Raw genomic sequence first — 17,894 nt, forward strand, 5'->3', positions numbered from 1 at the left:
TGCTCGATGACCAAACTTGGCAAGCCCCGACGTTCGGTCGACTCTAGTAAGGGTCCAAGAGGAAAATTCGGGACCAGACGCATCCGATCAGAGATAACCGGACTCGCCCTGTGTCCGACCTTCACAAGCTCACCTCCTGCGCGCCATGTCACAAGGACCGGACGCGGAAATAGTAACCCCACCGGGTCTGGTCCACCTTCAACACTTGGGTCCGGTCATGAACCCTGATCAACGCTACCTCTGGACTGCATGACCGATGTCCTCGGTCAGGGTCCGGTCCTGCTGAAGACAGGGTCCGGTCCCCTACAGCTGCACGTTTACTTCTCCAACTTCTTTACCCTTTGTTCCTAAGTGCTAACCACCAAGTGTATCACCATTGTGCATGTGTGTTAGCATTTTCTCAAAGCATTTTCAAGGGTGTTAGCACTCACTAGAATCTAAATGCATATGCAATGAGTTAGAACATCTAGTGGCACTTTGATAACCGCATTTCACAACAAGTTTCACCCTTCTTCATAGTATGGCTATCTATCCTAAACCCACTCACAACCGCTTGATGTCTTGAGTGTCAAAACAAAATGCTCCTATCAATTATACCTTTGCCTTGAGCCATTTTATTTTTTTTCTTTCTTCTTTTCCAAGCTTGAGCACTTAATCATTACCATGGCCATCACCATCATCATGATCATTATCTATTTGCTCCAATGCTTGGTGTGTACTAACCTATCTCATATTCACTTAGAGCCAAAGGTCAGTACTTAGGGTTTTATTAATTAGCCAAAATCAAACTAGTGCTTTCAACCGAAAGCTGACGTCTTAAATATGGCAGAGTATCTTCGTCCGTCCCTGACTTCAAGTTAAATATTTTTAACTTTGATCAAATATATATAGGAAAATATTAATACATAATTAGTATCATTCAATAAATCGTTGAATATATTTTTCATAATAAAATTATTTGGAGATATAAATGTTGCTAATATTTTTTACAAACCTAGTTAAACTTAAGAAAGTTTAACCAGCATGCATCCCATAGTGACACTTATTTTGGTACAGAGGGAGTATTTGTCATTTCATCCTTGTTAAAATGGCCATTTTAATTTTTCTTTTAGGCTCAATTTTGTCCTAAAACTATCAGAGTGACTATTTTAGTCCTTAAAGTTTATATTTGGGATTAACTTCATCTATAAACTAACAAGAGTACATTTTAGTCCTTAAACTTTTCTTCGGCTCAACTTCATCGCTTATACTATATGGAACACAGCGCTGTCACACCTTACCAGTTCTAGGACTACCCACGATTCAAGATGAACAGTCATCAATAGGTACTAATAATGTTCTTGGCGTCATCCCTGGCTATTAAATTGGATAGCACACTTTCGATATTTATATCTATATTTTAAAATGAATATAAATATAGATTAAACATCCTCAAGTATGAATAATTGGATCGTTCAGATTCAATATTGATATTATACTGTTCAATTATAATTTTGTCTTCATATTTCATTAACTAAATAATATTTTTAGGTTAAATAAATACTATTTTCGTTCACAATCAGTTATTAGTTGGCCTGACCCTGGAAATAACTAAGGAAAAAATTGTAAATCTACCATTGTTCTAATTCACATATGTGTTCTTAAAGTACTATTTATAGCAGCTATAATTATTCCCACAAAAGTAATATAGTATGATATATACAAACAGTGCCATTACAAGGTAACATTTAAATAACACGTTAGAATTGTTAATGGCCGCTAAAGAGTTTTTAGACGGTCTACTAATGATGTTTTTATCTGGATATTAGTTTTCTAATCTCCAATCGCAAGTGGTGCTAGAGCTTACCAGGCACCGGGCTGCCATCCTATTCGGCCATGTTCGCTTGTCTTATGAGCCGTACTATTTTAGCGAACGAATAGTGTTTTTCTCTCACAACAAATTAACGAACAGTACTTTCAGCCATAGCTTTTCAGCAAAGCGAACAGGACCAATACAACAGAAAAACCATAATTGTGAAAAAAATGCCCCCGAACATATAGTTAGGGTGTGAAGATGTATACAATGAGTTTTCTAAAGCCATTATAATTTTGAGAAACCGTATTAAGTCTTTCAGCATCTGGTTATCTAGCATATAATAGGAAAAAGGAAACATACATGCATAGACATAATGCACAACAAATTCCGTGGTCTACTTAGTTTCGTGAAGTGTAGAACAATTTGCATGAACACTCTCAAACATGTTAAGGCTCTGTTCGGTTATCTGGGATTGATTCCCAGCCGGACCCTTTCCTACACAAATTTCCAGCTAGGAACAGTGTTTTTCTCTCACACCAAACCAGCCAGCAGTAAATAATCCACGATACGATACGGCCTCCGAACAGGCTGTTGTACTACCGAGGAATAGTTTCAGGCCTGGAATGGTCCGTTCCGCAACAACCGAATGGGGCCTAAAAGGTTTTAATCCGGATTCGACTTTCCTAAACGAATGTTTAATAACATACAACAAAACCATCTTACAATAAAATTTGAATACATAAACAGTGTCAGAGTTCAACACACTGATTTTGTTGCACCCCACTACAGAAAAAAGAAGATGAAGATACACTGACTTACGAACAGTAGGAATGATTTCCTCAAACTTGCTCCCTGGGCACGCTCGTGTTTGTGCTTGAAACACAAACAGCACACCTTGAGCAGAAAAGCACGACTGTCTTCTACTTTTTGTGACATTTTCCAATGACTCGAGAGATAACAACAAGGAATACAAGATATATTACGACGCCAGCTACCAGCAAAAAGACATAGATCGAAGTACTGAGTTTCCGGCAGCTTCCTGCAGCAAAAGCTGTCATGACAGACAGCAGATCCAGTATCATAATCAGGAGCAGTACCTCAAGTCGGACAGGTTTCTTCCTAATAGATTTACTCAGCAGAAGCATTATCACAACAATAGAGGCCATGAAGGAGATAGCATTGAAGCAGAAGAATGTCTTGTAGCGTCGATGGTTAATATCACGGAGAAGTGGATCGCCTGCAAAATGGCCATTGTCATCGTCATCAGACCTGAATCCACCAGGCGGATTCAGACCTGCTTGGTATGTGACAGAGGCTGCTAAAGTGGCAATAAGCATGAGACTCTTATGTCTCTTTCTCTCTCTTTTTTTACCACACTCTTTAGTTTCCGGCGACTCAGGAATAATCTCTCGCCTAACCTTCTCTGTACGAAAAAAACACCTTTGCAGATATTCCATAAGCTGTTGCAGACATTCCATAAGTTTAGCCAATGGTGTTCGTAGTGTTTCATACATCGAAGATAGTAGGACTTGAATCACAAGGGATACTAGGACAGCCACAGCAATGATGATGACAAAGATGGATTGCTTTTTATACCTGCAGCTTCCTGCAACATAGGCCACCAAGAGGCCAACTAAACCGACCACCAAACACACTCGCAGTGCATAAGATTTGATTCCACGCTCACATGATTCCTTATTCACAAGTAGTATTGTGATAGCAACAGATGACACAAATGAGATTGAATTTGAGTAGTAGAACACATCATATCGCCTTGGGTGGTTGTCCTGAAGGATTGGGTTTCCTGGTCTGCCACTGACATCTTTGTCATCAGACCATACACTGCCTGGAGGGTTTATACCAGCTTGGTATGTCACAGTTGCTGCTATAATAGAAAGTGTCAATAGTAGATTACGCCTCCGTTCCAATTCCTTTGCCTCAGTTTTATTCCCTGTCTGCTTGTGGCGTAATTGAAGAAATGCTGACCACACATTCCCACACGAGAGCTGCTTTACTTTATCTGGAACCAGTGGAGAGATTATATGAATCGCTAGAACATGAAGAGCAACATAAGCAGGCACAAGAAACAATAATACTGATGTGGAAATTGACTTATTTGGCTCCCTGCAGCTCCCCATGACAAAGGCCCCAGTTAAGGAAAGTAAGTCCACTATCATAGCTAGCTGCAATACACGATGTTTTGTAACCTTCCTGCTCATAGTCTTGTCCAGGAGCATAACAATGATGACAATAGATGCCACAAATGCAACAGCATTGAGATAGAAGAATGCAATGAAGCGTGGATGGTCAGTGTCCTCGAGGACGCGATCACCAGCTGAATGATTATTCTCAGTTCTTGACCAGAAGCCACCTGGTGGATTCAGACCTGATTGATATGTCAGAGATACTGCAAGAATAGCAAGAAGAAGCAGATATGTGCGGGTCTTCTCTAGATGATCTTCAGTTGAATTTCCATGAGAATTTTTATCTGGTGCTCCTTGATGGCTGTTTATATGTCCATTCCCATTCTCATGTTCTGCATTATTGTTAACGCCACCATTTTCAATGCCAAGGTTACTATACCCCATCGAAGTCTGTTGCTCTGCAGATTCCACATTAACAATGGTTTCTGCAGGCAAAGAAGGCCTTTCATCCTCTATGACATCATTAGTGGCTCCATTAGAGTCACCGGCTAACATAGTTTGTTCAGAAGAGCCAGTTGCTGGCATATCAGTAGTCCTGACATCAAAAGAAGATTTCTCCTTATTCATACCTATAACTTGTTGTCTATCTGCAGACACACCATTGCAATCTGATGTTTCCTGGCAGCTGAATGATGATCGCTCTGTGCTGGTCAGAGACTCCTTCATATTTGCAACTAGATGGTTGTCTGTAGATTCATTGTCCATATTGGACACCAGATCCTTGGTATTTGCTGATTGTGGACTGTTGACTGATGTATGCCAAGAGTTGGAGAATGATTCCTCACTGTTTTCTGTTTTCCGGTTGTCTTCAGGCGGATACTCCACAGAGGACTCAGTATTTGAAACATGCTGATTTACTGCATGTTCACCTGTCGGTGCACCTGGATCATGGACTGAAGCCTGGTGACATCTTGCATTAGAACCCTCCTGATCTGCATTGCTCAATCTATTACTACCAAAATTTGATGAGAGCACACTCATGCACCGTTTAGTGCTTGATTTGATCTTTTGTAGGCATTCTGCTACAGGACCGTAAGCAAAGATCCAAGCTAAAAGGACAATGCAGATCAAAACTATGATGACAATAAACATAACATAGAATGATGTTGCTACATCCCTACAGCACCCAGCAGCATAAGCACCAATCAGGAAGAACAGGTCAGCTAGCACACAAACAATCACTGCTTTTGACCTTATTCCATGCCTGCTCAATTCTGGGCTCAGAAGAAGTATGATTGTAACCAAAGACGCCACAAAGGAAGTTGAATTGCAACTGATAAATATATTATAACGGGGCAGGTAGTGACTGCGAAGAACAGGAGTAGCTGGACGTTGCTTGTAATCATTTTCAGCCCAAAATCCACCTGGTGGACTCAACCCTGCTTGGTATGTGACAGTAGCAGCAAAAGTTACAAGCATCAGAATAAACTTCCGAGCCTCCTCAAGGTCTTTTTTCTCTTTGCGACTACTCTGCACATCAGGAATACCCAATTTGGATAGAATTTCATTCACCTTGGTCGTCACCTTGTTTTTGAATGTTTCTGGAACAATCCAGGTGGATACTAGGATGTGAATCAAAATATATGCAAAAGCAATAATGAATAGAACCAATATGTAGATGGATGACTTGAGTGCCCTGCAGCTCCCAGCAACATAGGCTGCCATCAGACTGAATAGGTCCACTAGCATGGTAAATTGCATCGAACGGAGCCATAACTCCTTCTTGGTCACTCTCTTGCTTAGAAGCAAGACGATTAAGACAAGAGATGCAGCAAAGGCTGTTGCGTTGCAGTAAAAGAATATCTCATACCGCTGGTAGAACTCAACACGAAGGGCAGGGTCACCAGCTTCATGGCCATCTTTGGTTGTATTCCAAAATCCTCCCGGTGGTGTTAATCCAGAATTGTATGTCACACCAACGGCCAAGCTTGCAAGCAGTACCAAATACTTCCGCAGTTTCCACAAGAAATCAAATTCAACTGACAAAGACCTCCTGGATGAATCACTCATGGAGTCCTGCCCGTCGTCACCACCAATGCCAGTGGCCACGGAAATCTCACCATTGCTGTCACCATGGGTGTTGCTGTATTCTTCATTGCTTGCTTCTGGAGTAGTTGTGGAGTTGGTCAGAGCAATGGCATGCTCTATTTGCACAGTATCCATATTGTAGCTCCTCAACTGAGAGCGCAAGTCTCAGCTGCCCTCTACCCTTCCATTTGCAGCAGCAGTAAATAGCTCTTTGAATGTGAAAAGATATCTGAAAGATTCAGAGTCATAGGTGATTCAAGGAGTGTTCTGATTTTTGGAACAAGAACAATGGCAAAACAAAGGATGCAGGGAGGAAGAGAAGACTTGGTGAAGAGTGAAGTCAATGTCACCAACATAAACAGAGCAAACAGTAGCAATAAATTATTGTGTATGCTTCTGTGGCTAAGAAACTAACCGAGTGAGAGTATTAACAAGAAAGACAACTCATCATTAGAATCCGAACTGGGTTTTGTGTTAAAAAAAATTATATGACAACCAAAGAAACAAATGGAGTTTTTTTTTAAAAAAAATAGTATGTTACAAGCAAAAGATGTATAGAAATTTCTACTGTATATACCACAATCATGAAAGACATTAACTGGAAACCGTTGGCTACTGGCATTTTGGCAATGCTAAGTTACATACAGGTCTACAAAACGAATGAGTAAACACTGGGAGGAAAATGAGGACATACCTATGGGGAAGACATCGCGTTGCTCATGCAGTTACATGGATAGATCAAAAGACATGATATAATCACTCTGTAGCCGAGGTGGAAAGTTTAAGCTAGCATAGAGAATTAGAGAGCAGCAGATGACTTGGCCTCTCGGACTGGCGAGCACATTTGTAAGGACTCCAAGAAGCTAAGCTATTGAAGAGCCTATGGATGGTGCGAGTGTGAGTGTAAGAGGAAGCAGAGAAAATGAAGATAAGAGGGAGGAGACTTGAGACCAGGTGGAGTCAATGCCCCCCAGAGCCAGAGGCCAACACCAGCGACAAGCCACCAACCATGTCATATGGTACCTATGACTGAATGGGAAATTAGCTGATTGTAATGACCTACTAAGAATGAACTGTATACTGACCTGCAAGTTTATTTTCCATTTCTTAAAAGAAGAATAAGACTCCGTTCGCGTGCCCTTAAACCCGACTTGATCCGCTTCTTTTTTCACCCGGAACAGTGTTTTCCTCTCACAAATTCCTCCAGATTACTCCAAATTCCTCCAAACGAACGGGGCCTAAATAGCTAACATGCTGCTTCCCCGGATAAAGCATAAAGCACTGTTTAAAAAAAGGAGTGCCAACAAGCTGGTTGACATGGACATTATCCAATCCAGAGATGATCTGTTTCAATATTATAATATACCAGAATACATTAGCTTGTTGGCTGCCAAACTAATTGAATCGTTGGGTAATGGTAATGGAATTGCAAGGTACAACTAACTGGGTACTACCCCATTGTTAGCACCATACCTCACCTAGAGGAAAATGGAAATACTTGTATAACAGCACTCCGTCACCAGTACTCACCGGAATAGTAGAGGCCCCGACAAAGACAGACCGTGTGAACTGGCTGCTCACGCCGGCCGGAGAGCAAGTCCACTCCAGAACAGGTTGGACCGGCTGACTGGTGGTGCCGTAGGTTCACACCGTGGTGTCCCAGCTCAGCTCAGGCATCCACTGGTCCCCGTGTCTCCGCCGAGCAGTTCTGCTTGGTGAGTGACCGTGCCCACCTGCCACGTTGACTTGGGCATCTGACAATTCCACTGCGCGTCGAGGCTCGCTGGTCTCATCCGGGCGTGCGGAATCGTGACGTGACGTCCCGGTCGTGCTTTCCTCAACGGAGGCCAAGCGGTGGACGCGCGCGCCCGCGGGGCACCGGACTTGGTGTCCGTATGCCGGCGCTGCTTCGCCTGCTGGCAAGCGCGGGGGCACCCACCTGGGCCGGGTACGTCCACCGCTCGGGCATTTGTTCGAGCACCGCCGGGGGGTCAGTTGGGGCGGGGAAGCACCGTGGCTCGGTCCGGCATTTCGTCGAGCATCGGCAGGACAGGACGCCGTTCTGGGGTCCGGCCAAGTGAACATGGCAAATGAATATTCCCTCCAGCGGATCCACTGCTGCGTGTCCAGCAACGTGAGGGCCGTGCACAGGTCCGCCTCACGGCGTGCAAGCGCTTGCGCTGCTGCGGCCGTCGGCCGTTCGCTACAGCAACAAATCAACTTCATCCAGTTTATCAGCCACGGAAACCACCGGCCAAAGGCCCCGCATTTGTACCAACACCAGCCGGCCGGGCGGGCAGGCAAGGGCAGAATCACTGAACCTGCAGGTGTGTTAAACCTCACTGTACTAGGAACATAACGTGCGTCATCAACGTTCAGAAATACTCCATCCGTCTTTAAAAAAAATGCAATTACAGATTTAGAGTTAGTCAAACTTTTTTTAACTTTAACGAAATCCATAAAAAATAATATCAACAATCATGTCTCCAAATAGGTTTTCTATGCAAATATATTTCCTAATTTATATGATACTAACTACTCTCTTCATCACCTTTTAACTATAATTCTCACTTTTTAAGAAGCCAAGCATACTCAACTTGGATCAAATATACAAGAAAATACTACTACCTCCGTTCCATTTTATTTGGCGCACACGCATATTAAGATTCAAACTTTAAAAACTTTGATCAATAATTAGGCTAATAATCTTTTACTATTATAATACAAACTTTATATGATTAGATTTGTAAGGAATTATACTATCCAATGAATATAAGTTTATAAGCATAAATAATATAATGTAAAGCAAATGAATGATTAAAGTGTAATCTAGGAGACCGTATTATTCTAACTTGCGCCAGATAAAATGGAACGGAGTGAGTAATGTTTATGAGACATAATTTGTATCATTAGATAGATCATTAAATCTATATTCATAATAAACTTATTTGGAGATACAAATATTGCTAATGTTTTCTATGAACCTAGTTAAAATTAAATAGGCACAGAGAGAGTATTCAGTGTCATAAACATTGGTATTTTTTTTATATATTTTGTCAAACTTAAATATGTTTAACTTTTTGGAAAGCGAGAATTGCATTCGTGGAGGAAATACAAAACAACATTGCCAAACATCAACAATCTAGTGGCAGCAAACATTAAAGCCCCCTTTGGCACGACTCATCCAAAACGGCTTCACCGACAGAAAAACTAGCTTTTTCCGGCTTCTAGTTCATTTTAACCCCAGCTTACAAGACGGCTTCATGCTACAGTGCCTCGATTTGCGTAAAATAGATGAAACCGAAGCCAGCATAAGTCGTGCCAAAGAGGCCCTAAATCAACACCATCAGCAAACCAGCAGGCCTTCCAAGCAATTCAAAAGCAGCGGGACTATTTCCATGACCGCGGTCACCGAAATGACAGAAAAATAGTTGAGGTGATTTCAAAACAATCGCAAAAAAAAAAAAAAAAAAGAGGAATAGATCCATGACAGGCTCAGGCATATGCGGCAAAAATCATGAAAATAATAATCTCCAGGGCTGTGGTAGCATGGGCTATACTGGAACCTAATAACACATACATATACATATGTGGGAAAAATCAAAGATCTGTGGGGAAAACAACTACAAAGCTGATGAGCATACTGCACCACTGGTATCCATGTTCGTTTGAACTCAAAATACATTCACCGAAACAAAACCACAGCCATCATTTGAAGACAATACAGAAAAAAATATTTTCATCCTAACAATGCTCCCACAAGAATGGGACCGTCTGAGTTCAGACTCCAAGACTATGAATGGCAATGCCTTCGCACTATCAACTTCCATGTCAGAACTGAGAACAGAGACCTCAAAACGGAGTACTCGTATCATGTATACAGTATACACAACATAATTTCAAGCTCAGGCATACGGGACAAACAGAAAATCGTGATATAGTCTCCAGGATTTGCTTGTTATAGCATTGCATAGATTGGAACCAACGGCATACACATGTAGCCTCAGGATTGCACTCATTTTACAATCTAAAAGAAATGAACAGCATACAGCATCGCTAAATTTCAATTCAGTTCAAACTCTCACAACATAACATACAATGAAAAACCAAATACGGACGCTATTTGCAGATAATACAAGCAAAACAAACTTTTAAATTAGTACAATTACCAAAGGGATGGAACCATCAAACTTGGTCTTCAAGTATCAGTGTGCTTGTTGTAGAAGCGTGACTAGGACTTCTCTGAGAGGAAACCTTATTTGTCTCCGTCGGTTTCAGACATTTTGCAATGCCACTTGACAAAAGAACTACAATCACAAGGTATACCACAACACCGAGTACTAGAGCATACACATAGACTGAAGTCCTGAATTTTCTGCAACTTCCAGCAGCAAAAGCTGCCATGAGGGCCAGCAGGTCCAGTATCATGATCAAATGCAATACTTCAAGTGGCACAGCCTTCTTCCGGGCAGATTTGTTCAACAGAAACATGACTACGACAATAGAAGCCATGAATGAGATAGAGTTGAAGCAGAAGAATATTTCGTAGCGCAGAGGATTAATATCAAGAAGAACAGGATTGCCTGCCAAATGTCCTTTGTTATCAGACCACAATTTACCAGGTGGTTTTAGGCCAGGATTGCCTTCCACATGGCCTTCATCATCGTCAGACCAGAAACCACCAGGTGGGTTGAGACCAGCTTGGTACGTGATGGAGGCAGCTAAAACTGCAAGCAGCATCAAATACTTGTGCCTCTTTCGAACTTTTTTCTCAGGACTATCTGAGCTTTCTTTCTGTTGAGAAGTAGTTCCATGCCAGGCCTCATCCTTTCCAAAAAGCAGCTGAAGCAGACGTTCTATAAATTGTCCAGTCGGTCCTCTGAGACTATCTTGTGTTGAGGAGAGAAGAAGCACTTGAATCACAAGGGCAATCAGAACTGCAACAGCAATGATGATGAGATAAATAGATTCTCTTGCTTTCCTACAGCTTCCTGCAGAATAGGCAATCAAGAGGCTAACCAAGCCCACCACCAAACACACTCTTAGTGCATAGGACTTGATACCATGCTCGCAGGATTCCTTGTTCACAAGTAATATTGTGACAACTACAGATGCCACGAATGAGAGTGAGTTTGAGTAGTAGAAAACATCATAACGCTTAAAATTGTTGTGCTGAAGGATTGGGTCTCCTGGTTTACCACTCACCGCCTCGTCATCAGACCATACACCTCCTGGAGGATTCATGCCAGCTTGGTATGTGACTGTTGCAGCTAGAATAGCAAGCATCAATAGTAGATTACGCCTCTGCTCCCAGTTCTTGTCATCAGCATCACCCCTCTGGCTCAGCCCAAGCTCACAATCATTACCATTAGCATCACTTCTTTGGTTGTTCCCATTCGAAGGCTTTGTCCATATATATCTGCAGGATAAATTCTCAATCTTATGTGCAACAAACTTTTTGCACCCTTCAGGGATTACATGTATTGCTATCAGAACATGAACAGCAACATAAGCCAGCACAAGGCACACCAACAGCCAGATGTATATGGAACTCTTTCTGTTCCTACAGCTCCCCATAACATAAGACCCTGTCAGAGCAAGAAGATCCACTATCATTGTTATCGGCAGTGCATATCGTTTTATGACCTTGTTGCTCATCCTCTTATTCAGGAGCATAATAATCATGACAAGGGATGCAACAAAGGCGATAGCATTTAAATAGAAGAATGCAATATAGCGTCGATGGTGAGTGTCCTCAAGGATGGGATCACCAGGTAAATGATAGGGACGATGATGAGTGTTCTTAGGGATGGGAACACCAGCTGAATTATTGTTCTCTCTTTGGGACCAGAAACCACCTGGTGGATTTAAACCTGATTGATACGTCAGGGATACTGCAAGAATGGCTAGAAGAAGAAGATATGTTCGGGACTTCTTCAGATGTTCATCAGTTGGGTTGGAACCAGCATTTACATTGCTGGCATTTTGTCTGGGAGCTACTTCATGCATGCCAATGTTGCCATTCTCAATAGGTCTAGAGACATTATTGGTTTCGGAACTCTCTATCTCAATTGCTTCCAAAGTCTCCTCAGAAGTTTTTTCCTCTTCCTTGAAACTGTTGGTGGCTCCATTATAGTTATTGGATGCAATGTCGGACAAGCACTCCACGGCTGTGGATTCTTGATCATCAGTAGAGAAAGATTGCCTGATCATACTTTGAACTCTATGGTTATCTACCAATTGATGCTCATGATTAGACATACCAGCCACAGTTACGGGAGTTTTAAGATCATCCACCAATGAAGATTGTTCCTCCATATTTGCATCTTGCATGTTTTCTGCAGGTTGACAATCAGAGTTAGACATATTGGTATTAGTATTTTTACCTTACTAAAATCTCATAAAGGATTACCTGTTTCAGTTTCAGACATAGCCTCGTTTGCAACTGAATTTGGGTCTGTAGACTGACCTTCCAGGTTGCACGTGACATTGCTGCTATTTTCTGCTTGCTTGTCATTCACAAATGCATGCTCTGAGCTGGACACAACCCCAGTGTCTGTAGGTTGTTGTTTGCCTGGACTCTGCTGCTCCCCAGGGGAGTCACCCTCTTTAATATTTGGAACTTGCTGATGGTATTGAAGCTGGTATTCTGGTACCCTAGCAATTTCTGGTTCTGCTGCATCTTTTATGCAATCTGCAGTTTGCTGATTACTTGCAATAGAATTCTCTCCCTCTGGATTTCTTGATCTCTTGCTGCCAAAATTCAATGAAACGACCCGGCCAAATTTATCCATGTACCACATAATATCTGGTTTGATCTTTCCAAACCAGCCTGATACAGATCTGTTAACAAAAGTCCCAGCTAAAACTGCAAAGCAGATCCATACTACAACAGCAATCAAAATAACACAGACAGATGTCGCCACACTCCTACAGCTTCCTGCAGCATATGCTCCAACCAGGCCAAATACGTCGACAACGACACATACAATCACTGCTTTGGATCTGATGCCATGCCCACTCAGTTCTGGGCTCAGAAGCAGTATGATTGTGACCAAAGACGCAACAAAGGAAGTTGAGTTGCAAATAACAAAAGTATTATATCGAGCAGGGTTTTTACTGCGAAGCATAGATGTAGCTGGAATTTTATCACCGTCTTCAGCCCAAAAACCACCCGGTGGACTCAACCCTGCTTGGTATGTCACAGTTGCAGCGAAAGTCACAAGCATCAAAATGAACTTGTGAGCTTCGTCTAGATCTTTCTCATGGGAGTTGTTCCTTTCACTCCTATGAACATCACACCTGGATAGAATCCAATCTTGCACAGACACTGCCATATCTTTCAGCCATTTTGGAACAAATCTTTTCTCCGAAACAAATTTTGGAACAACTCTCATAAATAGTAGGATATGGATCATAATATATATGAAAACAGAAAAGACCAGAATCCAGATGTAAATGGATGACTTTACTGCCCTGTAGCTTCCAGCAGCATAGGCCCCCATTAGGCTAAACAGGTCCAGAATCATGGTAAGTTGCATTGAACGGAGCCATAACTTCTGCCTTGTCACATTTTTACTCAGAAGCAAGATGATTAGGACAAGAGATGCAGCAAAGGCTGTTGCATTGCAGTAGAAGAATACCTCATACCGTGGGAAGAACAGAGCCCGAAGGACAGGGTCACCCGCGTCATGTCCAGAATGCCCATCTTTTGTGTTGATCGACCAGAACCCTCCAGGTGGAGTTAATCCAGCATTGTATGTAACACTTACAGCTAGGATACCAAGAAGCAGCAGATACTTCCGCAGTTTCCACAGGAGCTCAAAATCTACAGTGAATCTGGATTCATGGCTAGGGGCTAGCAGATTCCTGGTGGATGAACTATCAATGGATTCTTGCTTGGTGTTGTCGGTGACCATGGCAGGCTCCCCTGTGGTGCCTCCATGTGTGGTGCTGTCTTCACTGTGATTGTTGCCTGCTACCCGAGTAGCAGCGGTGCTGGCCATATGGCTGCTTGCTCTCCAACAAAGGTTGTTAACATCGGCCTCTCAGGTGAAATTGCCCTCTAACCATGCATCGGAAGAAGAGAGCAAGGGATTCTTGGCTTAGAGAAGAGATATCTGGAATAAGGAGAAATTCAAGGATGGTTCTGAACATAAAGAGAGGAAAAACTGGCAGCTGGCCAAGAAGGAAGACGAAGACTTGGGTGAGGTCTCCCCAAGCGAAGACAAGTTAAAGACCCGTTGAAGGCTCAATGGATTTCTTTCAAAAAAAAATCTTTTAAGAAAATAAGGCTAAATGACCCCACAGACGACAACTTCCAGATGAATTATTAGAGCATGCATGCGTGACTTTTCAACGTAGTGTGAATGGCTTGGCCAAGTGGGGGCCCAGTCAACTCTGAGAGTCCATACTGGCTGGAGCTCAGATCAGGGACAGTAAAGTGTATGCCCAAAGTCTTTTTTTCTCTCCCAAAAACGGAAAGATAAACCCTACTGCTTCAGTCCCAGAAAAACTCCAATTCTAGGACAGAGAGTATCGTTTACTCCATAAAAGGGTAACATTTAGCAGCCACATACACACCCTAGTGACTGGATTTGATTGCTTGTTCTATTAGAGTTGTCTATAAATAAATAAGCACTTTTGTTAGCCCAATACTGTAGTCCTCATATAGTAAACATGGAATGTATTGCAAGGTACTACAATACTCATCATCATATAGTAAACATGGAATGTATTGAAGGAATTAGGAGCAATCAGCATGATAGATGAGGACATCTCAGACTGGACAACACACTCAGTAGACCCCACCTCAATGCCCACGTTATGTGTAACTAAAGCTATCAGCTGGTGCTCTTGGCATATTAAAAGCCCAATGCAGCTGTGTCAACCAATAAGCTGTTGGTAAGTTGTACCTTTGTTTAATCACGACTCGATTGGTATCCAAATTGTTAATTGGAGCTTGAACATCGAGTATCGTAAAAAATGACATCCCAAGCTCCGGTCAGTAGTGAAGTCATGAGGTACGTTCAGATTCAACAAAAACTCATGCCCAATTGCTAATAGCATATTGAGCTTGGTTTAGTTATGAAATGAATTGATGCAAAGATACGCAAAAGAAAAGTTGCTAGAATTTTTAATACCTGAAGGCAATGGTGGGTAGGCGGGTGACCGGAAGCGCCGAAATGGAATCTGCGGATAGCGACAACGCAAAGCATTATGCGGACCTCCCCCAATTTTTCCAAGACAACCTCCAGTTCACAGTTCACACCACCGGTAATCTGGCACTGCGCAATGCACCGAGTCACTGGGTGATGATCGAAGTTGCCTTCCCCCGTTACTGGCACTGGCAGCCTCCAATTGCAAGCATATTTCGCTGACCTCCGCGAGGCCAAGAAAAGATCCAGTTCACACCACTGGTGATCTGGCACTGCACCGTGCACGAGTCACGGGAATTATGGTTGAAATCGCCTTCCCCTGTTGTTCTTGGCAGCCTCGGATGTCCCGTCGCACGTGCACCCGCCAAGGCCGCGGACGGGGCCCGTACAGGCATTGCCACGAACACCTGAAGGGCACGGCCGGGGTGAGCGCCGCTGTGAGAAGGTTACGAGGCTGTCTCCAACACGAGATTACTGTGATACCCAAATCTAAAATTGGTCTTCAGAAGAATACCTATAGCCTATAACAATATATATAAGACTTATTTTGGGTATCAGGAGAGGCATAACCTAAATATGAGTATTCTCTCTCTTGAAGATCCATTTACAGAAAGAGTTGTCTTTTGAGTTGTGTTGTTGAAAAAGATAAAAATAGATATTGAATCTTTTACCTGTAGCGCTATGAATGTATGTTGTATTTTAGGTCACGGAAGAGCCGGCCAAACGGTAAGGCACCTGAGCCCTCAGCCACCCCAGCAAATTGGGGACCGCATTGAAGGGTGAAGGCCAGCTTGTTGGGCGAGTCCGGTTAGGGTCCCGTCGACATCGAGCTGCAGCCCTGTTCAACAGGCCTATAAACGATCGTGGATTATTTACTGCTGTCTGATTTAGTGTATAAGAGAAAAATACTATTCTAGCTTATAATCTATGATCGTATACGAACAAGCGAACATGCTGCTAACATGCTGCTGGACTTTTGTCTGAGCATGTTTCCTGCCGCTGCTGTAAGTGCCCAGAACATCTGTCGCATGCCAAATACGCGCTTGCTTTGCTAAGGGTTCTAAAATGCAATGCTAAGGGTAGAGGTGGGAGTGAATTTTGTATAATCTAAAATCTAAAATTCATTTCTAGCTGTTTTGATATATTTGGATAGAATCTATCTAGATTTTGAATATCCGTCATTATTCTATCTACTAAATCCAAAATACATTATTAACTTAAAAAAAAGTACTCCCTCCATCTACAGAAGAATGCAATTCTCGTATTTTGAGAAGTCAAACATCTTAAACTTTGATAACTAAAATTATATGAAAAGATACTAACACTCATGAGACAAAAATAAGTATAATTAGATTAGTTATAGAATAAATTTTTATAATATATTTATTTAGAGACATAAATGCTAATGCTATTTACTATAAACTTAATCAAACTTGAGTTAGTGGCATGCTTCTCATAATTACATTCTTTTATGGACGGAGTATCCCTTTGTCTTAAAATAAAAGACTCTCTGGTCTCATCAACAGGTCCTACTTAAGAGGGTATTGGGATTCGGTGACTAAAATTTAGGAGGTGTCACGTAAGGGTGTCGTATGGGATGTTCGGATACTAATAAAAAATAAATTATAGAATCCATCAGTACTCCACGAGGCGAATTATTAAGCCTAATTAATCAGTCATTAGCACATGTTTACTGTAGCATCACATTATCAAATCATGGATTAATTAGGCTTAAAAGATTCGTCTCGCAAATTAGTCGCAAACTGTATAATTAGTCTATATTTAATACTCCATGTATGTGTTCAAACATTCAATGAGACAACGACTAAAGTTTAGAAGGAGAAAACAATCACCCCTGGAACTAGCCACGTAAAGGTGCTTCATTTTCATAAAGAGCTGCAGCGGCAAGCATCATGTCAGAATAGCAATTAATTCTCTCAACCAGGCCACATCTCCTCAAAGTCAGCCCGTGTTTAGTTCCAAAATAACTTTTCAAAAAGTGCTATAGTATCCATCACATCGAATCTTACGATACGTGCATAGAGCATTAAATGTAGACGAAAAAAAACTAATTACACAGTTTGATGGGAAATTGCGAGACGAACGTTTTGAGCCTAATTAGTCCATGATTAAATACTAATTGCCAAATAAAAACGAAAGTGCTACAGTAGCCAAATTTCAAAATTCCCTCCAACTAAACACGCGCCACCTACAAGTGGGGCTACATTTTTTCTCCCAAGACAGACATCGATGCATAAGGGCCTGTTTAGTTCTCAAAAATTTTTGCGCAGTACCCATCACATCGAATCTTGCGGTACATGTATAGAGTACTAAATGTAGACGAAAAAAAAAACTAATTGCACAGTTGGATGAGAAATCACGAGACGAAACTTTCGAACCTAATTAGTCCATAATTAGACATTAATTACCAAATACAAACGAAACTGCTACAGTAGCCAAGACAAAAAAAATTTTGGATCTAAACGCGCCCTAAACTTTGCTCAATGCTAGATTTTACGATGCTTCAATTCCATCCTGCTGTGTGTGGGCATCAATGCTCAAACAAAAGAAGGGGTCTGAAGCATCAGTAAAAATAGCACAATGTGGATAGCACTATGTAAAAAAGTTGATTACAGATTTTTAGAGAAAGTCGGCCTAGCTGGGTTTGACATACGAACCAACCTGGAAATCTTGTTTAGCTAGGTTTGC

At 41.9% G+C, this 17,894-nt stretch overlaps 2 protein-coding genes across 2 annotated transcripts; both read right to left on the reverse strand.

The window, feature by feature from the left end:
- Positions 1 to 2,468: 2,468 nt before the first annotated feature.
- LOC136528109 (uncharacterized) lies at positions 2,469 to 7,204 on the reverse strand. The gene is made up of 2 exons (XM_066521008.1): positions 6,722 to 7,204; positions 2,469 to 6,256 (listed from the first exon to the last, which is right to left on the reverse strand). Exon 2 carries the CDS (start codon positions 6,160 to 6,162, stop codon positions 2,716 to 2,718), a length of 3,447 nt encoding a protein of 1,148 aa, XP_066377105.1. The 5' UTR covers positions 6,163 to 6,256; positions 6,722 to 7,204; the 3' UTR covers positions 2,469 to 2,715.
- A 2,771-nt stretch (positions 7,205 to 9,975) lies between these two features.
- Positions 9,976 to 14,215, reverse strand: LOC136527882 (uncharacterized). The gene is made up of 2 exons (XM_066520739.1): positions 12,440 to 14,215; positions 9,976 to 12,365 (listed from the first exon to the last, which is right to left on the reverse strand). Exons 1-2 carry the CDS (start codon positions 14,031 to 14,033, stop codon positions 10,213 to 10,215), a joined length of 3,747 nt encoding a protein of 1,248 aa, XP_066376836.1. The 5' UTR covers positions 14,034 to 14,215; the 3' UTR covers positions 9,976 to 10,212.
- Positions 14,216 to 17,894: the final 3,679 nt, after the last annotated feature.

This window comes from Miscanthus floridulus, chromosome 19 (genome assembly GCF_019320115.1).
Source record: "Miscanthus floridulus cultivar M001 chromosome 19, ASM1932011v1, whole genome shotgun sequence".
Classification (NCBI taxonomy): Eukaryota; Viridiplantae; Streptophyta; class Magnoliopsida; order Poales; family Poaceae; genus Miscanthus; species Miscanthus floridulus.